Here is a 25,375-nt window from a genome sequence, read left to right on the forward strand (position 1 = left end):
GTTTGAAATGTAAATTACTTTATGTAATACATTCATTGTGCTATGCAATACATCTTGCAGGAAGGGAAAGGAACATATGATCCAGTTGAAGCTTTGGACTTTGATCATCATCTCCCCATTGCCTCCACCCACCCAGCTCTGGTACCAGCAGTCAACTCTGTCTCTAAGATCAATTCTTTTATGATCCTGATACAAATGAGAAAAGGCAGCCACTTATCTTTCTGTGTTTGGCTTATTTCAATTAGCATAATGATTCTCAATGCCATACATTTTGTTAGAAATGACAAAATTTCATTTTCAGTGCTAAATATATTCAATTCTGAACTCATAGCAAATTACTTCACCCATTCATTTGTTAACATGTAGTTTGATTCCATTACTTTACTTTTGTGTACAGTGCACAAATGAGTATGGGGGAGCAGACATTTTTAACATATTGATTTCAGATACTTTAATTAATACCTAGAAGTGGGATTCAGGATCATATGATGTTTCAATTTTTAAATGTGGAAGAAACTCCATACATATTTGCATATACATATTTGCATAAAGGCTATGCTAGCTTACATTCTCACCAATAATGTACAAATATTGCTTTTTCTTTATTTTCCTTGACCAGAGTTACTTTTATATTTTTATTTATTTATGCATACTTATTTCTAGTTGACAAATAATTGTTGAATATTTATATTCTCCTTTAAATAACTGCCAATATAGAAAGTGAGGAGATTCCTCATTGTGGTTTTAATTTCACTTCCCTAATGATTAGTCATGTTGAATATATTTCAAATCTGTTTGATAGAACTATGGGTTCTTTAGAACATTTTAGATGTATGTATGTAAAATAGATTTTTTGTAATATATAGATTGTCTCTTGACACTTTGATAGGAATTGTTTAGAATCTGTAATTTGTTCTGGTATCATGAATAATTTATCTATTTTAATTTTTCCTAAACATGAACACAGGATACCTTCCTATTCATTTGTGTGTTTTTCAGCTTTGTTCATTAGCTTTTTGTAATTTTCTATATACAAATATTTTTGTTTCATGATGAAGCACATTTCTTTTTATTTATTGTTTTGTAGTTACTATGCATGGGATTGCTTTCTTATTTGCTTTACAAATTTTTGGTTGCTAAAATGCATATCTTGTATCTTTTGTAATTACAATAAAATGAAATCGGAAGTGCACAGCAAAAGCAATGTTAGAAATTACATAAATAGATATAGACTGATCAACATACTTTTGAATAAACAGTGGGCCATTGAAGAATTCATAGAAAAATTGCAAAATTTTTGGAGTAAATGAAAATAGAAACACAACATACTAAATCCTGTGAGGTAAAGCAAAAGCAGTACTAAGAAAGAAAATTATAGCAATGGTTGTCTACAGTAAAAAATTGAAATGTTTAAAATAAACAACCTAATGATGCATTTCAAGGTATTGGAAAAACAAAAACAAACTATACCCAAGTTGATGGGAAAGTAAATAAAAAACAATAAAACCATAGGAAAAATAATTGAAATAGAGAATAAAATAAAAATACAAAGAATCTATAAAAGATTGGCTTCTTTGAAAAGTTGAAATTGGTGAAACTTTAGAGGTGAAAGAGAAAGAGAGAAGAGAGAGAGAACCTAAACAAGTAAAAGTAGAAGTGCAAAAGTAAATATAACTGATAACAGAGAAATCAAATGGTAATTAGTAATAATGAGAAAACCATTACTTTATCAAACCATAAAGTAGAAAATAAATTGATAAATTTCTGCAAATATATCACTTAACAAAATTAATCCAGGAGGATATGGAAAATCTAAATAGACAAATAAGAATTAATGAGATTGAATCAATATCTCCAAATAGTGATTTACTTCTGTATTTTACCAAATAGTTATAAAATTAACCCCAATGTTTCATACACTGTTCTATAGAATGAAAATGTAGGGAACACTTCCAAACTCATTTTATAAAAATGAGCAGCATTACCCTGCTGCCAAATGCGACAAGGGAACAACAAAAATAATTCTATATAGACCAACAGCTCTGATGACCATAGATGAAAAATCTTCAATAAATTACTTACAAATCCAGGTCACCAAGACATTAAAAAGATCATGCAACATGATCAAACAGTTTAATTCCAGGGATGCAGGGATGGCTCACTATAAGAAAAGCAATAAATTCTATCATATGCTTTAAATATACCTAAATATATTACTTTATAGATTTTACAAAGATAAGAATACTTGAAATTATACTTAGCATATGCTGTAAATATTTTAATTTAATTAGAAACAACCTATATATTTCACTTTTATCACATAATTTATGACTATCTATCTCAGTCTTATCCACCCAAATTATTTCTAATATTTATTCCCAAAATCTGAGACACCAGCTTAATACAAATCAATGTCTGAATGCAATTGTTTTGCAAAAAGAAAAAATCTAAAAATTACTGTATTTAAGCTATGGAAAGCAATGTATATTGAATCTCACACACCTAAAAATACAATCTTGATTGACTACCAACCCAAGCAAACATATGGTGAGAGTTTGGATGATATGTTTATTTTACTTTATGAAGAAATGTAAATTAAATTATTTGTTGAGGATTTGCCTTGCTATTATGCAGGTAGTTAGCCATTAGCAGGCCTGAGGCATGATGAGAATGCATAACAGTGGTCCTATCCAATACAATACTCAGGTCAGAATAAACCACAGACTCATCCAACATGAAAGGAGGGGCAAGCCACAACAGCTCATCAACATTCACCACAAGGAGGCTGCATGGCTGTGAGGCAGGTGATTGGGGCTGTGCCAAGTCATCAAAAAAAACTGGGTGGAATGTGTCAAAGAATTAACAAAACAGAAAATGTGCAGAACACAAGTGTTGGGAGCAATGCTACATAATTCTAGGGATAAATCATTTGGTTAGCCTACTTCTCTTGCCTACAGCCCAGCTACAGAATAACTCCAGTTTGGCCTCCAGTCACAACTGAGACTTCAGTGATCCAGTGATGCTGTGATTCTCCAGGACAAGAAACATCCTGGGAGAACAAACATCTGCTCAGTTCCTCACTGTTCTAGGACTGATTAACATCTTGTTTGCCGGAGATGTACTGAACTCTCTGCAAGCCTTCCGTTACACCTTGTTTATCCCAATGTGAACTATTGAACTCTCTGCAAGTCATTTGTTACATTTGTTTCTCCCGATGTACTGAATAAAAGGTGTGGTAAGCTGGGGGCTTTGTCTTTGCTGCCCAGAGCAGCACTGATCAGACCTGAAGCTCAGCTTCTTCTCAGTCTCATTTTTCTACCTTTCCTGTAATTCGCCGTGTGCTGCCGTGGCTCACAGGAGACCAGGACTCACTGCAGAGGTTCTGGTAACGTCCCCTTCCCCTGTCCCCTACACACAAGATCCAAATGATTCTATTGCTCCCAAGCACTGTACACAAAGCTAGTCCAAAAGATGCTACTTTCAGCCCTTCATTTACACCTGGCAGGAAGCCTACTGAGCCTTTCCACAGGGCAATTTAAAGTTGGTGCCAGGCCAAGTGAGCTTTGGATAAAACATCTGTCCTTATCTGCAAAGGAGAAAGCAGTCCAGTAATTTCACACACCAAAGACCCCTTTCTTTTATCTTAGGGGCTGCTGTGAGTCCAGCACCAGCCTGCTATCACACTTCTCTGCCTCCAGTAAATGTGCAACTTTGCTCCTTTTCTGTGTGTCTTGTCTGATTTGTGCTCAGGACACCAAGGACCTGGAAAGGATCCTTCAGGGGCCAGCATACAGTAACATTACCTGGGACAGAGAGGCCTGTACTGGAACCCAGCACAGATTTGGGCCCTCCCTGGGTGAAGGTGGAGATTTCAAGTAGCAAAAAAAAATTTATAATTTAACCATGCATAACTACAAACTGAATTCACACACAGGGGAGGGGATGAGTTAAAAAAGGCAAAAAAAAAAAAAAAGCAGCTGTGGATATTACACCAACCATATTTACTCCAAACAATCTCACACACCGTTGCATTAATTCAGAATGCACTTTCAGTTATATGGCTCAAATTGAACCATAATAAAAACCATATTATTCTAACTTAAAGAAGTACAAATTTCTTTAAAGTACACTGAAATGCTTCAGATTCCCAAGCAAAGCACAACAAAGCTCTCTAACAAACAGTTCAAGAAACTTGGATTGCAAACTGGCTCATGAAAGGTCCTAAGTTTGTCTCAAGAGCTCCAAGTTGGTTCACAAGAAGCCCTGAACATAAGGAGAAGTACAAGAATAAGGCAGTGAGCATGCACCAGAGCTCTCCAAACCTTGGGACCACAGGTTCCTAAAATGTCTTTCAATTTTACTAAAACTGCCACAGTGCAGTTGACTCTGGCTTGAAGTTTTATTCCTTTCCTCCAGGACAGAGTAGACAGAGGCAAAATCGCTGCAAGCGTCATGTCCAAGTGACTCCATCAGGGGACACTAATCCCCTCGGGACTCCATTTTGTTACCAGTAGGGCCAGGCAGAAACCTGAATCTGGCCTGGATCATCTGGATTCATTTACCAGCACACCATCCAGAGTAGCAGAAAGGCTCATATAAATGGAAACATAATTTAATCACAATTTGGCCAAATTGGGAAGGCAGCTCAGTTGTTCCACCCTCAAGGGCACCAAAGCAGTACAGGGTGGGGAAGGGGCAAGATAGATAGCAGCCAGGTCAGGTGCAGATGTGGGTTTAGCCAGGCTTTGGCTGCCAGGGGCGCTGAAAGAAATGTTGAATATCAGTTCTACTTGGTGTCTGGGGTGGCAGTGGATGTTTCCCTCTTAGCATGAGGAAGATGGAGAAATGACTTCAGCATTCCTAATTTTCAAAGATTCATTTCAACATCTGAGCATCAAAGCAGTATGGGACCAAAAAGGAAAATAAAAACTAAGAAAAGTTTTCAGTCATGAAATAAGATCACAGAAACAATTCCAAATATTTTATAAAATCATTCAGAATGACTAGAACACTCTGAGAATCCAATTTGAACCCCAAATTTAAAAGAAAAATATCTAGAGTACATGCTAATTTTGGAAGTAGATGAGAAAGAACTGATCAAATGTAGCCACCAGGTTCCCTCCACAGAACTGGTTCCTATTTAATATCCAACTTTTAATGATAAATCAAGACGTGTTCTCTGATAGAGACAGATTTTCCAATATGTGCTTCTCAGTAAGTGATATATCAACCTTCCTTGTCCCACCTTACTTCTCGTTCAATAATTAGAGTTAGACCAAGAGTTTTCCCATAAGAGTAGCAGAAAGTCAAAGTGAGATAAAATAAAATAGAAATTGACTAGCCTTCTAATTTTCTTGAGTCTTCTCCTTAACTCAACATTTTGATATGTAAACAATATTCCCAGGAATGTCTAGAACTCATTAATTTTTGAGAAGCACATATCTAAGAAGAACCACCCCACAATTCCTGGACCTGAATGTCTCAGCCTATGAACTTTCCTGAGGGTATAACATTTAGCATTCTCCTAGAGATAAGAGGATTTTTAAATTATCTGTTTATTTTGTTAAATTATGACAGTAATACAAATATAAATTATTTTTAACATAACAACATTCACTTTCATTCATTTATGTTAAGCTTCCTAAAGTAATATCCATTTCATTTAAGTACATGTTAATGTAAATGACTAAACAAATCCATTTTTGTACATACTGAATATTCCACAGTGTTTAAGCATGTCAACACAATTTCCTGATAATTTCAACAGAAGAATACTTAGTAAATTTGACCCATTTCTCTCCCAATGTCATGGTTTTACTTTTAGCTATCGAGTACACAAGATGAAGAGGAAATTTTGATAGGGACTGAAATGGGAAGAGAAATATCTTAAACTACATATACATTGCAAATCTACTGGTTTCTGAGTTTGGCAATGACCTCCAAGGGTATCATTGTCATGTATGATATATTCAGTAACATTATTACAAAAAATATCTCATTCATTCTCCATCAATTGGGTCAAGTAGTATGTCAGACTGTAAGAGACTGTGTACTTTATCTAAACTTGGCAAAATAATATGGACAGTAGAGTTGGAGCCACAAGGTTGTTTCTCTCCACTTGCTGCTGGGCCACTCTCCTCTACTCACCTGAGCCTGGGCCATGTCCTAGGAAAAACTCCCAGGCTTTGTCCTAAGGCTAAGTACCTAGAGGCAGAGATTAATAAAACAAGGAGCCCCAAGCCTTCCCTAGAAAATTCCAACATGCCTAACCAGAATGCATGTGTACCAGATATGCCTGCATGATCTATGGTAACCTTTCTTCACCTGGAGCTCATTGAAGGTTCATGAGTATGGGCTTCATGTCATACCGCCAACTGATGTGACTCAGTGGCCTGTCAATCACATGGTCAATCATCCTCTGGAAGACCCAATGGGAGGTGCCCTATATGTGGTGCAACATTTAAATTCCTAAACCCAGGGTCCTTGGTACTCATGCCATTTTCCCTTTGCTGACCTGAGCTGACTCACTCTGAGCATACTGTCACCTAATTATACTTTGTTGTTTCCTTACCATCGCATGCAACATCCAGTTCTTTGTTGTGCACAATAAACTAGGAACCTACCTGGGATGCCATTACCCATTGTAACATCTTGGTGAGCCAAGAGGTGAGATACTATTTGGGGAGATATTGTATTTATTCTGTCCTCTTTCCTGTTTTTAGGCTCTGACAAAGGCAAAAAATCTTGCACACATCACTCAGGTTTATGTTTGTGCAACCTCTTTTCTGCTATGAACCCCTACAGCTTGGGGATTTCTTTTCCTTAGCTACAGTCTCCTAAGCTGCTAGAACAAGTGACTGCCTGAGCAAAGTTTCTGACACAACCAGCATGGGAATCCCCAGACCTGAAACACAGTGGAGAGAAGCCAGTCTCCAGATAACACCAGAGAAAGCAATCTCCAAAGTCCACATATACCTGTGGATCTTAAACACTGTGGTCCTCTACACTACTCTTTTGATCTCTCTCTCTCTCTCTCTCTCTCTCTCTCTCTCTCTCTCTCTCTCTGTTTCCCTCACTCTCTCTCCATCTTTCAAAACTGAAATGCATAAACTGGGCATGGTGGCACACTACCATAATCCCAGCACTTCAGAGGCTGAGGCAGGAAGATCACGGCAAGCTCAAGACCAGCTTGGGCTACATAGAGTTCAGGGACAGTCTGAGCTGCAAAGGGAGACCCTGACAAAAAAAATACCTGAATGGCACAAGCTCAGTTTGCTTGATACCATATTTGCCCTTTTTGGGTGACTGGATGGCTTAAGCTGTGCAGTGGTCATTCAGGTGATAACTGACCTTATTCATGGGACCTGGTGAAGTCTATGGACTCAAACTGAGAATAAGCCCATGAATTTACTTTTCTCCCTGCTCTCTCCTCTAAGAAAGTCTGAATCCCTTTCTTGTCCCTTCTCTCTTAGTCTTCCATCTCTCAGAAACCTCAAATACTTTATTTTTTTCTGATATTAGTTATCAGGGAGAGGAATGGAGCTCAAAGGTGGGAGTTGGGGACTCGGGAAGTTTCCTTATAACCCCAGGAATATTTCCTCCTGTGTCCTACCATGTGGGAGGGAGGATGGAAAGCACATGACCTCTGTTTTAAGCTGGCCTGTGGAAGGGGAAGCTCTTTTCACATGTCCACCATAACTTTCTTTGGTCCTACAGTCACCTGTAAAACCCTGCAGATATTTGTTTTTTCTCTAGAGTCTTGGGGTTGCTTCTCTAACGCTAGATGTATTCCTTCCTCTCTCTTATTTGGTTCTAGTGTTCTTATGATAATTTTGGCCTCACGTGTATCTCCATATGTAAACTGGAATATTGTGGACCCCTGCAGATTCCTAATCTTCTGCTCAGTGGCAAGAAGAAAGACTTAGAAACAGAATTAAAGAGAGAGATGGGGAACTGGAAAGACCAGTGCTTGAGCAAGCAAAAGCCCTGAACAGCCATAACCACTGTTATTTATTGGTGACACCATCATTGTTGTCAGGGTAAAGGGACCACATGTGGTTGCTAGGGATAAATTGCTGATGCAGGTGAATGTTGTAAGAGAAGAGACAAAGCATTACTGTGTTAAGAACAAAAGAGATGAGCTATAGGTTGTGGTTTAAAATTAACCTTGTCTTTTCAGTCAAGAAGCTTTAAATTTTGGGAATGGAATTTGGGTGCAAGTCACCCTGACCTCAGCAGCTATGTGAAGCCCCAAAACTTCATAGGCTATTTCTCTGGCCTCTGCTTTGGCCCTTGGTGGTGTAAGGGGTTGGTACTGACCCTGGCACTATACACAATGCTCCTGTGAGTCATGTAGGCTTTGGCCAGACTCACTTTTTAAAATAAGCCAATTGTGTGGTTAACTCTTTACAGTCTGCACAGTTCACACCCTGCTTTGAGCATAATCAACATGGTGGCCTCCCACAATGGAATGTGATCTGTGGCTGCTAAGTGATATCTCACTATGAAGTTTCATCTGCCAGGAAACTCCTATCCTTTTATGAAGTGGGTTAGGAAGGGTGCAGGGGAATTGAGGATGGAGAAAGTGGCTAAGATATGAAGAGTCTGTACAGGAGCTCAAGGGCTAAAACTGAGTCTTGCCTCAGCTACTGGCAGTAATAGGATCCAGAGACCCACTTCTCCCAGGCTAATATCAGATCAGGTGTCCTCCCCAGTTTCTTTGGTTTATTTCTATTTATAGTCCTATTTCCAGTTGTTAGAGTCCCACCATCCGTGCCTCTCTCCCATTAGACTGTCCTCACCTCTTTGTGATCAAGCAAGCTCCACCTGCCCTGTATTCAATGGTTAGTGGGAAAAACTTATCAGCACCCAGATAATGGGACATGATGGCCCACTCCCCCAGATAGTGGGACGTCATTGAAGACCACCTGTCAAATTATGCACTTCTGTCAGTCAAGGTCCAAGGAGGCACCTTTTACCCCTATTGAGTAAATGGATTGGAGCCAAATGGAAAGATTCAAAAGTCCAAAGGAAGTGCCTCTGGTATCCACACAAGGCAATAAATGCCTGGCATCTGAATCCGAAGGAGTCAGGCTTTTCAGGGTACACCCTGGGGCCACATGGACTGGAGGTGACCAAGGGATTGGAACCCCATAAGTTTCCTACAACCTAGCTCTTAGTAATTGTCTCACAGAACCATCAAGGGCAATCCTTCTTCCAAGATTCATGGCCCTCTACCAAAAGCCTGATCTTGCCATAGAGCTAATCCTTTCTCAGGAGCTAAAGCTGCTAAGGACCTCCACTTGTTAGCTCCTCTCCCCATAATCTTACTCCTTAATAAACTGCTCTTTCAATGTCCCAAAATGATGAAGAAAACTGCGTGATCTAGGTCTGGCACTGTCTACCAGAAAGGCCCAGATTCAGGAAAGTCAATGTCTAAACCTGCCAGCAGCCTCTTACCCCTTTGAGAAGTGGCAGATCCAGAAAGTACAATCTGAGTTCTAGTGTCCTTTTCAGCCATAGGTTTTCATCAATGTAAAGAGACTGAATAAATTGTTTGAAGACCCTGAGAAGTTGGTTGATAGATTCTGTATCCTGATAATGGCTTTTGATTTGCCTCGGTAAGATGTCAAATTCATCCTTATTTCTTTCTGGCAATAGAGACAGGATTTTAGAAGCTGCAGAACAAACCAATGATCATGCCTTTTGTGGTTCTACCTGGTGATAACTACCCAACTGACACAAAATTTGGGCAGAGATGTGGGTATGATTATGACACTAAGGGTGGGGAAACCAAATGGAGTTTATACCTCCATGCCATCTTAGTGGGTATGTGCAAGGGCATACCCAAGTCTGTAAATCACATTAAATGCAGGACCATTAGTCAGGGCTCTGATGAAAATCCAGTGGCTTTCCAACACTAGCTTGAATAGGCACTCTGTAAATGCATAAATTTAAATCCAGAGCCTAGAGAGGGCCAAATTATCCTGGGACAGTGTTTTATTAGGCTCTCAACTCCTGATATTAGAAGAAAGATCCAGAAACTTCAACAGGGCCCAAAGCTGGGATGTCAATTTGTCATTGTGGTTAACAACCATTGCAAAGAAGAAGAAAAATGGGAATTGAGTAAGGAAAAAGGTAGACTAAAACCAAGGTGGCCCTTATGGAGAAGGCTCTTGATAAAGCTCATAGAGCTTACGAGCAATCAAAGCAACTGGAAGAGTGAGGGAAGTGAGTTTGGATCCTTCAAGCATTAGCAATCAGCGCACTGGGCAACTGAGTATCCTTAAAAGGCGATGAGACCTTGGGCGAGTGATTTACCTCAGTGGTTCCACCACCTGCCTCACATGTGCAAGGTCACAAGTTTGATCCATAGGACAAAAAAAAAACCTGATGAGTACTTGCTGAACCTTTCAGAACACTGATGAGGATGCTTGGCCCTGGAAGAGGGCCTGACCTCATTCTCAGAGGGCCATGAGATGATTCACCACCATGGTGGCTAGCAAGGAATGCCTAGACAGCAACAGTGCTCATGGAAGCCTGGTGCCCTCCTCACAGAGATATCCCCATCACCTTGCAGGAGCCTCAGACAACTTTGGACATCGTGAGTGAGAAGATTACATTTCTCTTGGTAGTGGGCATCTTACCTAACTTTTTACTGAGGCAGATTATTATTATTAACTGTTCCTCAGTTGCTGTGGATCTTCAAGGGAGTGAACTAGTCACTTTTCCTTGCCCCCACTCTGCTTTTTGGCAGATTTTCTTTTCCAAGCTACCTTTCTGGTGTTACCAAAATTACCCATTGGTCACACTCTTCCTGTTGAATGCCATTCTGTCACTCAAACTTCAAGAATCCATATTCTCAGTCCCAAGAACCTTTACAGCTTCATTCCTTTGGTCCTAATATTTTTGCCATGAGTTGATCCTTAAACATGTTGCAATGATCCCCATGCCAGGCTGTCAAAGCTACCCTGGTAATCATTCAGTTCAGGAGCCCTAACCTATATCCTCAAAGAAGCTATGCTGGGATAAAACCCATAATTGATACGATTTTTGCTACAAGATTTCTGGTGCCATACAAGTCCCCACACATCATACTCATTTTCAAGATCTCAAATCATTAGTGAGGCTGTGCTGCCTATTCATCCCCTAGTGGCCAATCCATGCAACCTCCTCGTACAGATCCTGAGAGACACTAATTCATTCTGGTTTTGCTTTCTAGGAATGTTCTTTTCTAATCCCATGGACAATAGCTCTCAATTCTTTTTTCCTTTGAATATGAGGATCCCCAAATTGGGCTCCACCAAAAGTGTACTTGGACTGTCATACCTCTGGGGTTTAGAGATAGTCTACACCTGTTTGTGTGGGATTTAGCTCAAGACATTAGAGACCTGAAACTTAATAAGAGAGACCACAAAAATCATATACCTGTAAACCAGTGGATGGCTCCAAGTTCCTTTTTAAAAAAGAAAACACAAACCAAGCATATGAGTCAGATAAGTAAAACTTTTCTTGTAAATAAAAGGGAAGATCAATCCTATTTTGGAAATATGGTCTCCTCCTTGGCGACCTGGTGCGCCTAGTTTTGCTCCATGAATGATTCTTGAAATCCTCATCCAAAATTATAAAATGACCTCAGATACAGTTTGAGTCTAAATGTTCCCCCAAGGCCTCATGTGGTTATAGGTCTACCTTATAGAGGTGGCTGGATCTAGATTATGGAATGCTGGCATTGAGTGTGTGATACTGAGGTCATGGGTGTGTGATTACTAAATTAATCTATGGATTGGTTTGGCATAGTTCTTGGTGTGGATAATGGGAAGGCCAAAACAGGCTGTGAGTGCTCCCCAGTCTAAGGGTGTGTGGTCTGGATAGAATATAAGGGACAGAAAGATGGCTGTGGTTGTTGCTTGCTGCTTGTTGCTTCATTGCTTTTCTGATCTCTGGGGGCCATGGACTATTTCTCATCTGCCATACCACACTGCCTTGGAGCCAGCCAACTATGAACTGAAACTGTGAGCCAAGTAAATATTTACTCCTTTAACCTTGGCTGTTGGGAATTTTGTCTCAGCAATGAGAAAAGTAACTCAGACAATCTCCTTTGGCTTCTTCTTATTTCTCTTGTGATATTCTTGTGGTGCAAGCATTGCCTCCAAGGGTGATAATGAGCAGCAATACTTACACAGAACAGCAAATCTAATCCATTTAATACTAAATTATACTAACCCCAAGTTAGCCAAGGACCATTGGATGTGTTTTGCCCCACTCTCCAGCCAGTACACTGTAGTGTCCATCCTAGTTTGGCTCTGGACTACTAGAAAGGTGACCTACCACCCAAATATCAAGGGGGCCATCCCTTTCAGTCAATGTTATAAAATAGTCTATATGATATTCAGGCCAATGAAATGTCCAATAAGCTCAACACGGATAACTTCTTCCCTCTTCAGATCCTATCAAAGTTTTATTCAGGTTTCTTCCACAAAACCACCAATTTAGGGCCCAGCATCCATTCCCATGTTGACTATATTCTAGGCTCTCATCTGTATAACGACTCAAGACCAGGGCTGGAACCAACACTTGGGAACATGAAGCCCTCATCAGACCATGCTAGTGCCTAGATATACCAAGCTGTGTCCTTTACAGACCTGGTACAGTTCATATGGAAGCTGTCACTGGAAACACAAGGGCTAGGAAACAGGGTGTCAGGATATTGTCAAGGGAGACTTTCTAATCATGATTTTATATTCCCATGGGAAGGTTGCTCTCAGCCCATAGCCAGTGACTGTTTGTTGGTTTCCATGGTTATGTAAAGTCAACTGAATGAAAGTAGATATCAAAAGAAATTTTACACTTTGGTGAAATACAACTCCCAGAACTTCCCCAGATACATTTTTTTTGCATTTCATTAATTTTGTTGGTAAATATTAGGTAGACAATATGCTGACATTCATTACTGGGAATTTGCTCCTTTACATAATATATTTTGGTTCTTATATTTCCCCATTACTCCACCCTCCCTTCAAAACCTCCACCCCTCCCTATTTACAAAGACTTTATTTCCATTTTTTTCTATTCTCAAATATATTCCTTTCCCTTCTTTCCCTCCCCCTCCCCCTTCCCCTTCCCGTTTGCAACTTTTCTTCCTATTTCACATTGTCTATTATACCTTTTTGTCCTTATTTATACTTTCAGTTTCTCACACTAGAGAAACTACGCTGTATTTACACCTGCATTCTATTTATTTCACTTAAGAATATTGGCTCAATGTGCATCCTTTTAGCTATAAATGTCTCTAATTTCTCATCTTTTTGGGCTGAGTAGTACTCCTTTTTATTTTAGAAACCCACATTTTTTTTTTATCCAGTCTCCAGTTGATGGACAATTGGGTTGCTTTCAAGATTTAGCTATTACAAACGGTGCCACTATAAACATGGGTATGCATATATCACTGTGGAATGATTCTTTTAATTCTTTTGGGAAGATACCCAGCAGGTGAAGATTTGGGTCAAATGGGACCTTAATCCTAGGCTTTTGCAGTATCTCCATACTGATTTCCACAGTGGTTGTACCAGTCAACATTCCCACCAGTGGTGGAGCAGGATTCCTCTTTACCCACAGCCCCACCAGCATTTGTTATTGGTTGATTTCATGATAGCAGCCATTCTTTCTGGGGTGAGGTGGAATATTAGCATTGTTTTCATTTGCATCGCTCAGGTTACCAGTGATGTTGAACATTTTTTCATATGTTTATTTGTTATAATTACTTCTTTGTCAGAGAAGTGTCTGTTTATTTCAGATGCCCATTTTTGCATTGGGTCTTTAGATTTGGGAGGTCTGATTTTTTTCAGTTCTTTATATATTCTAGGTAGTAAACCCTTGTCTGAGGAACAGCTGGTAAAAAATTTTTCCCACATTGTGGGTTGTCTCTTCACATTGTTGGTGGCTTCCTTGCTATGAAGAAGCTTTTTAATAAGAGATCCCCCTTGTTGATTGTTTGTGTTAAAGTTCAATTAAGGTTTTGTTCATGAAATCTTTTCCTATGCCAATGTCTTCAAGTGTTGTACCTAACCACTCTTCCAGCTCTTTTAGTGTTTCTGTTTTAGTATTTAGATCTTTAATCCACTTTAATTTTAGTTTGGTGAGAGATATAGCTCTAGTTTTAATCTTTGGCAAGTTGAAACCCAATTTTTCCAGCACCATTTATTAAAGAGGATATATTTCCTCCAGTGAGGATATTTGGGTCCTTTGTCAAAGATGAAGTGGCTGAGTGTATCTGGAGTTGTTTCTGCATCTTCTAATCTGTTCCACTGATCCTCAGGTCCATTTGTTTGCCAGTGTCTTGCTGCTTTTATCACAGTAGCTTTCTAGTATAGTTTCAAGTTGGGGAATGTGTTACCCACTACATTGTCTTTGTTGCCTAGAATTTCTTTTCCTATTCTAGGTTTTTTCTTTTTCCCAGTGAATTTTTGAATTGCTTTCTCAAGGTCTGTGAAGTATGCCATTGGAATTTCAATTGGGATTACATTGAATCTATATAGCAATTTTGGAAGTATGGCCATTTTCTTTATATTGGTTCTTCCTACTCAGGAGAAAGGGAAATCTTTCCATTTTCCATATCCTCTTCAATCTCTTTTTTCAGAGTACTGTAGTTTTCAGGGTAGAGTTCTTTTATTTCTTTGATTAGGTTGATTTCTATTTTATATTTTGGATACTATTTCGAAGGGAGTTTTTTCTCCAGTTCCTCTCTCAATGAGTCTGTTGTAATGAAAAGCTATTGATTTTTGTGTGTTGACCTTGTATCCAGCTGAATTTGGTTATCAAGTCTAGAAGACTTTTGGAGGAGTTTTTGGGGTCTTCTATTTAGAGTAACATATAGGTTCCTTCAGCCTGTGACTGGAGCTAAATTTGGAAGGAACTTTTATATTTCTCGGAAATGAAAACAATCCACTCACTCATATGTGTCCCATTGAAAATAATTTCTGTCTTGTGACTTGGACTTTTTCCTATGTGGTACTGATTCCTACTTGTGTCTTCTAGCAAACTGGGCAGAAACATACTTCCTTGTTTAACTGGTCCTGGAGACCACTGTAGAACATAATAACTAATCCCTTCAATTTCCATTCACCACTAGGATTTCCCTTCATTAACGTTTCTCATAATTTTACTATTAGGTCCTGCATACTTCTTCTCAGTCAAGTTAGTTAATTTTCAGTTATCATAAAACTACAGATGCTTACTGGGGCCAAGTAATAAAGCCTTCCTTCACATCTAAAACTCATCAGTAAATCCTCACAAGAGGAAAATATTGCCTGTGACCCCCAAGATCAGGCATGGTGAAAGCTCTGTAGCCTCCACATAGGTGAAGTAAGGCTAATGCCCCTGCTCAGCAGGAATCAGCTACAGAAGAGAGATGTTCCACTATCAGTATGTCCTGAAGACTTTTCACCACCAAGTCTCTCAGGAAGGTGATAGGTCTCCCACTACCTCAGCAGCTATTATGTATAGTAGCTGGCCTCTTTCTACAGTGCCTTGACCCCTCCCCTGTGTGACATCATGCCAAGATGGTTGCTCCCACCAAAGAATAAACCCTTCTTCTTCCCAGCATGCCCCTGTTCCCGGCTAGAAAATAGCCTAATACTCACCTCCTGTCAGCTAGTGACATCACCAGGTCCTCCATTCCCTAGTCACTACTTCACTCTACCCCACCTCAGCCCCTACAAACCCCACCCCAGTCTCTATAAAAGACTCTCCCTGCCCCGGCCATATTGCTTTTGTCTTTCCTTTGTTCAGAGACAGCCTGGAAGATCTAGTCCCCTAATAAAGGCTTGTTGTGGCCTGGTCTGGTCTTGGTTTTCGACCCTTTTACCTGACATTTCTGGTGCTGTGACTCGGATGGTAGGTGGTCCATTAATGGACGATCCCCCACAGGATGGGGTTGATTGACCTTTTGGCCATCTCCATCGGACCCTATCTGCCATTTCCAGGACCCTCTGGGGCTTTCTACCTTTGCCATTGCTGACGCTACACATCCACACTGGTCACCAATGTCTGGGTGAGTAGGGAGTTCAGCCTCCCTCTCGTTGGGTTCTCTGTCTTGTTCTCTCTCCCTCCAGGGGATTCTCAGAAATCCAAGTGCTTGGTCAGAGAAATCCCCACAGGCCCTGTGCCCAGGATCATGCCCCTGGGAGATGTCCCATCAGCCCACCTCCTCTCGTTCTCTCCCCCTGGGAGACTCACTCAGAGATTGTCAAAGGAGACAAGGATGCTTCTTCCTTTTGTCCCTCTCCCAGGGGGCTGCCTCCTCCTCACCTGCTCTAACCAGGGGGCCCAACAATCCAAACCCCACCCCTCAATGCCTCTGGGCTGCCTTCTGGCACAACTCAAACCCCTCGGATTGTTGGGACCAGACTTTAAGCCAAAAAGACTTGTTTTCTATTGTAATCAGGTTTGGCCTCAGTATAAATTAGATAATGGGTTTCCATGGCCCAAAAATGGCACTTTCAATTTTAACATACTATGTGATTTACACAACTTCTGTCAATGCAATGGCAAATGATCAGAAATCCCCTACATACAAGCCTTTTCTACCTATGCTCTTAACCCTCCCTCTGTCAAAGCTGTTCTGCTTCTCAAGTACTCCTAGCCTGAGCCGATCACTCACCGCTCATACCTCCCCCACTTTATAACTCTGTTGATAGGAAAAAGTTTTAAATTTTAATAGATTAGCTATTAAAGTAGTTGTGGAAGCAAACTAGGTAGTGTATCCCTTTAAAAACTTACCTTAGCCCATTGCTTCTGCTGTTTAAAGTGAAGGTTATATAGCTTCTTTGATTTGTAGCTCCACTATAGATAGCATCCTAACTAAAGAACGAAGTGGGAATCCTTGAGCAAACTTGTGATATATGTGCCTTAATTGTCATATGTTTAGGGCTGTAATCAGTGACAGAAACCACCTGTGTCTAACCATTAAACAGGAATTGGAACTTTTTTTACTTAACAAAGACTACTAGGGATGAGATAATGACGCCAAAAGTATAAAATGTTTATAGTGAGTCAGAGACAAAATATTTAAAAGCTATAAGTAAAAGATATATTTTTGATATAAAAGGATTTTATGTGTTTCTCTTATTATCAGGACAAGACCAAAAGGCCTAGGTATGTCAAGAAGATGTGTGGAAGTGATTTATAAAGGAAATATGTATGTTTACTTGTTGGTTTCAAGTTAGTTATAAAAAGTTTACAGGAATAGAGGTTTCATTCCTTCTGATTTTAATTCTACAAGAGATCTCTGTTAATTGACTTACAAAAAGTTTTAAATAGTCTTATAATTATAAACTTAAAATTATAAAGAGATTATAATTCCATTGGGCTAAATATATTTGAGTGCACTCTAGTTTTAGAAATTTCTTATATCTTTGGTTTTTGTCCAGTCGTACAGCTGTTTTGTATATAGATAAAGGTTATTAAGTTCAGGGCATGCTCCCCTTGGTGAACAAAGGAGCAGCCGCATGGAAATATTTTCCAGTCTTTGTTCACTAGGGGGACCTCGACTGTTTTCATCTTACAACAGAATGACCTGATAGTTTTCATAGCCTTATAAAAGACTTACAGGAATAAATATTACTTAAATATATTATTATACTGTTTATATCAATTGTCATCAAAGGGATAAATTCTAAATATGTTATTATGGTGTGCTTACACTGGTCATTTTCAAAGGAATAAATATCCTGTAAAAAACAACAATAACAAGGTTTTATTTTTTCTAGTGTGCTAAATGTATTTGTACTTTCTGACTGTACAGGTTTTCTAATATTTGTTTATGATAATAATCTCTTTTTCATTCAGGTATTTGCCTTTTCATACACTCTAGCTATTTATGAGAACAGATACATATATGGGCTGAAATATTTTCTTTAGATGGTATCCTATCAAAAGATTGTCTCGACCCGCGGGTAAGTCAACGGAGACCCTAGAGGGGGAGTGAGAATGGAGGGACAAGAGACACAAGAGACGGAGACAAGACAGGCTTCTGATCAAGTCTCGTTTATTGCCGGGCTAGCTAGAGTTTATATAGGAAAGGGATGGGGGGAGGGAATGAGGAGAGGCATTGGCGAATCGCTAGGCAGAGGGCGGGAGGATCCTACTTTTGAAAGTGGGAAACTGAAACTTAAACTTAGGTGGGAAGCGTTACTCAGGCAGGAAGTTCAAACTTAACCTAGGCGGGCAACTCAAATTAGGCGGGAAGCGGGAAACAAAAACTTAAACTTAGGTGGTTTGATACATGATTGCCCGGTGGGCTAGTTTCCCACAGGTCCTCCCTTTTTTATTTATTTTAAAAAGGAGGGGACCAGGGATCCTTCCCTGAGGGGGCTGTGCCTGTCTTAGGTCAGAAGAATATACGTGTTCATTTACACGCCTTACCCGTCATGGGTTGACCAGACAATCAATGATCTGGCACCTGCCTTAGGTGGCGCATAGGGGCTCCCCCATGGGACACGTCTCTTCAGTTGCCCGTCATTGGCTATCCAGCCCAGCTCACCAGGGTTGGAGGGGGGAAGGGGCCCACCGGTACGTGAGGCCTCCGTCAGGCCTCCAGATAGGTTCCCTTGTCGGCCATTTTCAGCTTATGGTAATGGACCTGAATGGGCTCCATTTTTATGGCTTCAATCTGTGACTTTAAGAACGCCATGAGTTTTCTAAACAATACAGGTCTCAGAGATAGTAGATCAATAAGCCAAGCAGGGGTCCTAACAGGGGAAGGAGATAGGGGAGAAATCCATTCAGTCCAGTCCAGAAGGGGTTTTCAAAGAGCTCCCTTCATCTCTTTACTAGGTCTTTTTGGAGTTCTTTGATTTTATCTCGGACAATTCCAGACTTGTTGGCATAGAAGCAACAGCGTTCTTGTAGGGCCAAGCTAATCCCTCCTTGTTCAGTGGTAAGCAGATCCAGGCCCCTCCTATTTTGAAGGACCACCTCTGCCAGAGAATCGATCTGATCCTGGATATCTGTGATGGTGCCAGAAACAGCTTGGACATCATCAATCAATTTATTAGACAACTGAGCATAGGAGTGTAACGTGACCCCCATTCCTGCTGAGCCAGTGGTGAGGGCGCCAGAAACTCCCAACCCCGTGAGCAAGGGGACCAGCGAGACTGCCCTCTTATGTCGCCCTGCAATATACTCGAGGCTGGGCAAGGGCACAGGCTCATCCCCAGGGATGAGGGAAATGTCTGGGAGGGCGATGGCCAGCATGCATAGCCCGGTCCAATTGGTAGGCAAGGAGGTGAAGGCCAGGCTCTCACCACAGACGAATATGTGGCCAGGAGCAGGGCAGAGAGCAGCAGAATGATTGGTCACTAGGGAGCAGGTAGAGAAAGTTTGAAACCCGACATCTATATCATAGCTATTGTTTTGACCTGGGCCCTGATAACATAGAGAGGTATTAAACTGTACAGGCTGGACCCTAAAGGGCAGGGAGAGGCTGCAATTATTTCCTAGGGCAGCGGAGGAATTAGTTACGGGTAAAGCGATGGCCATGGGCACCCCAAGGGTCATGCATAGCCAGCACTCTTGGGCGAATTTTGGGTTGGAAAGGTTAAGTGTTTGGAATGTGGCTTCTAGGATGGTAGCAGTTTGGGTGTCGAGATCTATACCTCGAGACTTGGGCAAAGCTAAAGGATGGTAACGAACGGGGGGGTACATGTGTTCGATAATTTCCACAATCCGTTCCTGTACCTCCTGTTCTCTCAGCCTATCTGAGGGCCCACCACCATCGGATATGTGGAGTGGGGCCTGTGGTGGCCAGCAGATCAAGTTACCAGTCTGGCCGGTGGGGCAGCCGGCTTGCCCATACTTGTTGACCCCATGAACACTATTGGGGTCATATTCCCCCCCAATGGAGTCAGAGTATTCCCTCTGTTGGGTGGCAGGTATGTCCGGCCATTTTTACCTATACATTGTTGTGTCTCTTTGTAGCACGTAGAGTGCATCTCTGAGGTGTAATAACACTCTGAAGGGCATGGTCCCAGCTTGCCATCAACTACCGGTATGACTTTGGGTTTTCGAACACACTTCCAGCCCTGTTTTATCCCCCCGGTGTTGGAACTCATGGCTGCCAGATATGCTGTCTTGTCTCCACAGTCGGTCTGGCGAGTGTAGCGGGAGGGGATCGCTTGGGGGCTACCACCCTTGCAGTCGCAGGGGGACCCATATAGTGCTGCGAGCAGTTTTTCTGGATCAGCTGGACCTCCCATTCCGCCCTCTGCTGTCGGTGTCAGGGCTAACAGCATCCCATGTAGCAGAATTAGGGATATCATCTTTCACATCTGAAAGCAAGATCATTGTCTCAGGGAGAACTTTCTTCCCTGGAGGATATTAGATTATCAGTGTTATCAATATGTTTATCTACTTGTTTTACCAGACGTTCCGGAAGCCACCTGGCTGACTTCATTTCCTTAGAGTAAATACACACTGATCCTCTGCCCCAGATAAGCACGGGGTCCGGTCCATGCCACGAGTTGTTCAGGGGGTCTTTCCACATAACAGAGGCAAAGTGCTTCTGTGTCTTTGTTTGCCAGAAATGATTAGCCGCTGATAATCCTTTGGCATCCAAATTTTAAAAATTAAGAATGAATAATGCATGTGATATTAGATTTCTGGGTGACCCCTTGATAGGGTACCATTCCCCCTTTTTTATTTTATCTGAAGTAATTTTGAGTGTGAGGTTGGCTCTCTCTATAATGTCTTGGCCTTGTAGGTTATATGGGATACCTGTCACATGTGTTATGTGTAACTGTTTGTAAAACTTAGAGAAGCTAGAGCTGGTATAGCCTGGACCATTGTCTGTTTTAATTTGTTGTGGACATCCTAGTACTGAAAAGGTAGTTAGAAGGTGGGCAATCACATTTTTAGTAGCCTCTCTGGTTTGTAGGGTGGCAAATATAAATCTACTATATGTATCAATGGTGACATGTATATATTTAAGATTTTCAAATTCAGGGTAGTGTGTGACGTCCATCTGCCATAGGGCATTTGGAATTAAGCCACGAGGATTAACTCCCAAATGAGGTGTGGGGAGATGGAGGGTGCACGTAGGGCATGTCTTAACAATTTGTCTAGCTTGTTATCTAGTAATTTTGTACATGAGGTGAAGCATGTGGGCACTAAGATGATGTAAGTGGTGTGTTTTTTGAGCCTGGTCAATCTGAGCGGGGGCATCAATGTTTAGTAAGCAGGCACAGACTTGGGGCCGTGTGGCCAGGTCTGCTAACCGGCTGCCTTCTGTAAGTGGGCCAGGTAGGTTAGAGTGGGCACGAAGGTGTCCAATAAAAAAAGGCTTGGATCTTTTTCTGATTAGATCTTGTAATTGAATAAAAAGACCACCAGTTTGAGAGGCGTGTTTTATCAATCCACATGTCTCTAATAGGGGAACAGATTGAGCAATATAAGCACTGTCAGTAAAGAGATTAAAGGCTTGTTCAGGGAATGTAGAAAAGACTGTTATGACTGTGTGTAGCTCGGTTATTTGGGCTGAAGAACAGCTGGTTTGGAATTGGACAGTGTTATTGTCCCACACATAGGCAGCTATCCCGGTGGAAGAACCATCTGTAAAGACTAATAGGGCTTTTGTTAGAGGAGAGCAGGAAGTGATCTTTGGGAAAATGAACTCATGTCTATTGGCAAAGTCAATAAGTTTGTTCAGAGGATAGTGATTGTCTATTAAGCCTGTATAAGAAGCGAGAGCAATTGGCCAGGAGTCGGTAGTCTGCATAAGCCAATCGATTTGATCTTTAGGGTAGGGTTGGATAATAATATCAGGTTCCTTTTTAAAATACATTTTTCCATGGTCTCTGTCTAGGGTAACCAGGTCTGTAACTGCAATATAGTAGGGATAGAGGACCCGTTTAGGGGAAACTGGGAGATGAACCCACATAAGGGGCGCAGTTTGCCAGAAAACAGCAGTGGGAGAGAGAGAGGTTTTGTAGATAACATACTGTAAAGGAGAGTTATAATCTATAAAGGTAATTGTTTGTTTTTGGATGGCTTGTTCTACCGAGCTAATGGCTTTACGCCCCTCGGCGGTGAGCTCTTGAGGTGAAATGGGGTGGCTATCTCCTTGTAGGGTATCATAGAGAGGTTTTAGGTCATGTTTAGTAAGTTTTAAATATGGCATGAGCCAATTTATATCTCTGAGCAATTTTTGGAAGTCATTTAGGGTTTTAAGATTGTCTAGCCATAAAGTGAGCTTTTGAGAGGAAATGTTAGGTCCCTTCATCTGAAATCCAAGGTAAGTATAGGGGTCTCTTAGCTGAACCTTATCAGGGGCAATTTGGAGGCCATGAGACTCAAGGGCCTGTCGAAGATCAGCATAACAGGCTAAAACCTCACTTTCTTGTTGTCCCGCCACCAGGACATCATCTATATAATGGACAATGTACATCTGAGGCCAGCTATCTTGTGTGGATTGGAGGGCTGCAGCCACAAATGACTGGCATAGGGTGGGACTATTGGCCATGTCTTGGGGCAGTACTAGCCATTGGAATCTTAGCATGGGCACTCAAAAATTGACTGAGGGGAGGCTAAAGGCAAAGCACTTTTGGTCGTCAGGATGCAGGGGGATAGTAAAAAACAATCCTTTAGATCAATGATAACCTTATAATAGCCAAGGGGAATGGCCGCCAGTGAGGGCAGGCCAGGCTGTAAAGCTCCCAGGAGGATCATAGTTTTATTAACCACCCTTAGGTCTTGTAAGAGTCTCCATTTTCCCGACTTTTTCCAGATCACAAAAATGGGTGTATTCCATGGGGAGGTACTGGGGATGATGTGACCCGCTTGAAGCTGTTCTTGTACCAGCTGTTTAGCGGCTCCCAGCTTTTCCTGAGACAGGGGCCATTGATTGACGCACACCGGATCATCTGAAAGCCAGGTGATCTTTTCAGCGTGGTGTGCAGGAGCATCAATGGCCCCTATGGAAAATGGCCTAAACCTGCTCGAGAGGACCGAGGAGTCAGCTCAATAGGCTGTACAATGCCTGTGGAGTCTTTACCCAAGCCCTTTCCAGGGATATATCCATTTTTAAACATTTGCATGGTAACGACCTCATTAGGGCTGGAGATAATCATCCCCAATTGTGATAACAAGTCTCTGTCCCAAAGATTGAGAGGCAACCCGGGGATCATGAAGGGCTGGATGGTACCGTGATGCCCTTTTTGATCTGTCCAGGTTAGGAGCTTAGAGCTTTGCCTGGGGTTTTGACTTTGGCCTAAGCCCTTGAGGTGAGTGAGGGTATCCTCTAGAGGCCATGTTTGAGGCCAATCTTCCTCTTTAATGATGGTGACATCTGTCCCCGTGTCAACCAGTCCTGAAAACTGTCTCTTATCTAGCCATAAGGTCATATGGGGCTTCTGGTTGGAAATTACCTCTGACCAGTAAACATCGGAGGACCCAAACCCTGAGTTGCCCCGGTTGTTACGGAGAGCTTTGTTGGAGGCAGGGAGGAGAGGAAGGAGCAACAATTGAGCAAATCTTTGGCCTGAAGGAATGGTGTTAATGGTTTTGGGGGAGGAGATCATAACTTTAATTTCTCCCAAATAGTCACTATCAATCACCCCGGGATACACCAGTAGTCCTCTCATGGTGCCACTGTTCCTACCTATTATCAATCCAAAGGTATTTTCTGGTAAGGGTCCGAAGACACCGGTTGGAAGGGCCTGAACTCCCATCTCTGGGGTTAATACTGTGTGGGTGGTGGAACTGAGGTCCAATCCGGTGCTTCCTGTTGTCGCTCTAAGGAGGTCTGAAATGGATTGTTGCTTGCCGGAGGCAGGCTGGTTGCCCCATACACTTGTTTGGTTTTGGGGGCCTGGGGCTGGCCCCCCCTCCCGTTTCCCTGATATGGAGGATGGGACGATGTGAGGGGCTGGCCACGAGCATCTGTTTTGGATCTACACTCATTGGCCCAATGAATTCCTCTCTTGCATCTAGGGCAAGGCCCCGGAACAGGCCTTTTAGATAACACTGCCTTTCCGGATGTACACTCCTTAGAGAAGTGACCGGCCTCCCCGCACTTAAAGCATTTATTTTTATTCTGTTGGGACAGGAACTGTCTAACAGTGTAACCTTGTATGGCCGCAGCCATGGCGAGCCCCTGTTGGTAAGCCTCCCCAATTTCTGAACAGAGGCAGATGTAGCCAGAAAGATCTGTCTTTTTCTTATAAGGGCGAATGGCTGTCTGACATGTGGCGTTGGCGTTTTCAAAGGCAAGTTGTTTAACAAAATCGGTCTCCATCTCTGCACTGCCAAAAATCCTGCCTGCCGCTGTGAGGAGACGATGAACAAAATCAGCAAACAGTTCATCGGGTCCCTGTCTGATGTTAGTGAGGGAGGCACTCATGTCTCCTTTGGTAGGAATTTTTCTCCAGGCCCTAGTGGCAGCAGTTTGAATCTGGGCATACAGCCCTGCATCGTATTGCATCTGATTATCACTGGAGGCATAGGTGCCTTCCCCCAAAAGCATATCAAGTATCTAGCCATTTCCTGTTTGCACATTGCACCTAGCGGTGTCTCGGCAATTTTCAACATATTCAGATTTCCATAACAAATAGTCCCCTCCGGACAAGGTGGCTTGGGCCAGCATTTGCCAATCGGCTGGTGTAAGCCAGTTTTCCGCCACTGATTCCAAAATGGCCATAGTGTAGGGTGTAGTTGCCCCATACTGAGCGGTGGCTGTTTTGAGCTCCTTTATGATCTTAAAATCAAAACAGCCGTGATGTGTCCACATCTGCCCTTGTGGGTCAGTGGTCTCGGTTACCTGGAAGGCCTCTAGGTCTACAGGCATTGGAGATTTGTCTGGTTTGGGTGTGGCCTTAGGGGCTGCCCCTCTAAGGGGGGGCTGAAGACTAGGCCTGTCCTTTTTACTGACATCTTTTTGTACCTTGCCTGTTTTTAACTCTTCAAGTTGGGAAATAAGTTCCTGGTGTTCTTTTTCTAGTCTTATCTGTTCTTTCAGAGATTGTATCTTATCCTGGAGTTCTCTTTGGGGATCTACTGTGGGGCAGACAAGAGGGGGAGCACTGGGCTCCCCGGTTTTTGTGGAATAAGGAGGTGGTTGCTGGGCGACGGGTGGCCGGTCTGGATTGTTATACCAAGCGGCCTCCTCATCAAGGTCTGCCCAATCTTTGTATCTCAGCTCATCTGAGAAAAAGGAAGTCGACTTAAACTCTCTGAGTGAAGGATAAAGCCTCTTTTGTTGAGCTCGGGTCCCGGAGGGTGGACTGCTCGCCTTCAAGGAAGCAGAGGTCACAGTCTCCTTTTTGGGCCTTTTGTCCTCTATCTGAGGAGCATTCAAATCATCCTCACTGTCAAAAGACATCAA

General features: G+C 41.9%; 3 protein-coding genes across 3 annotated transcripts; all 3 read right to left on the minus strand.

Moving 5' to 3' along the window:
• Positions 1-18,819: 18,819 nt before the first annotated feature.
• LOC147822133 (syncytin-2-like) lies at positions 18,820-19,704 on the minus strand. Its single transcript, XM_087197571.1, has one exon. The coding sequence runs from the start codon at positions 19,702-19,704 to the stop codon at positions 18,820-18,822; it is 885 nt and encodes a 294-aa protein (XP_087053697.1).
• Positions 19,705-22,967: 3,263 nt separating this feature from the next.
• Positions 22,968-23,396, minus strand: LOC147822134 (endogenous retrovirus group K member 21 Pro protein-like). The gene has a single exon (XM_087197742.1). The coding sequence runs from the start codon at positions 23,394-23,396 to the stop codon at positions 22,968-22,970; it is 429 nt and encodes a 142-aa protein (XP_087053868.1).
• A 335-nt stretch (positions 23,397-23,731) lies between these two features.
• LOC147822135 (endogenous retrovirus group K member 9 Gag polyprotein-like) lies at positions 23,732-24,517 on the minus strand. Its single transcript, XM_087197743.1, has one exon. The coding sequence runs from the start codon at positions 24,515-24,517 to the stop codon at positions 23,732-23,734; it is 786 nt and encodes a 261-aa protein (XP_087053869.1).
• Positions 24,518-25,375: the final 858 nt, after the last annotated feature.

Source organism: Heterocephalus glaber, unplaced genomic scaffold (assembly GCF_053883595.1).
Source record: "Heterocephalus glaber isolate CG9 unplaced genomic scaffold, H.glaber_assembly_v1.0 deba00001673, whole genome shotgun sequence".
Lineage (NCBI taxonomy): Eukaryota > Metazoa > Chordata > Mammalia > Rodentia > Bathyergidae > Heterocephalus > Heterocephalus glaber.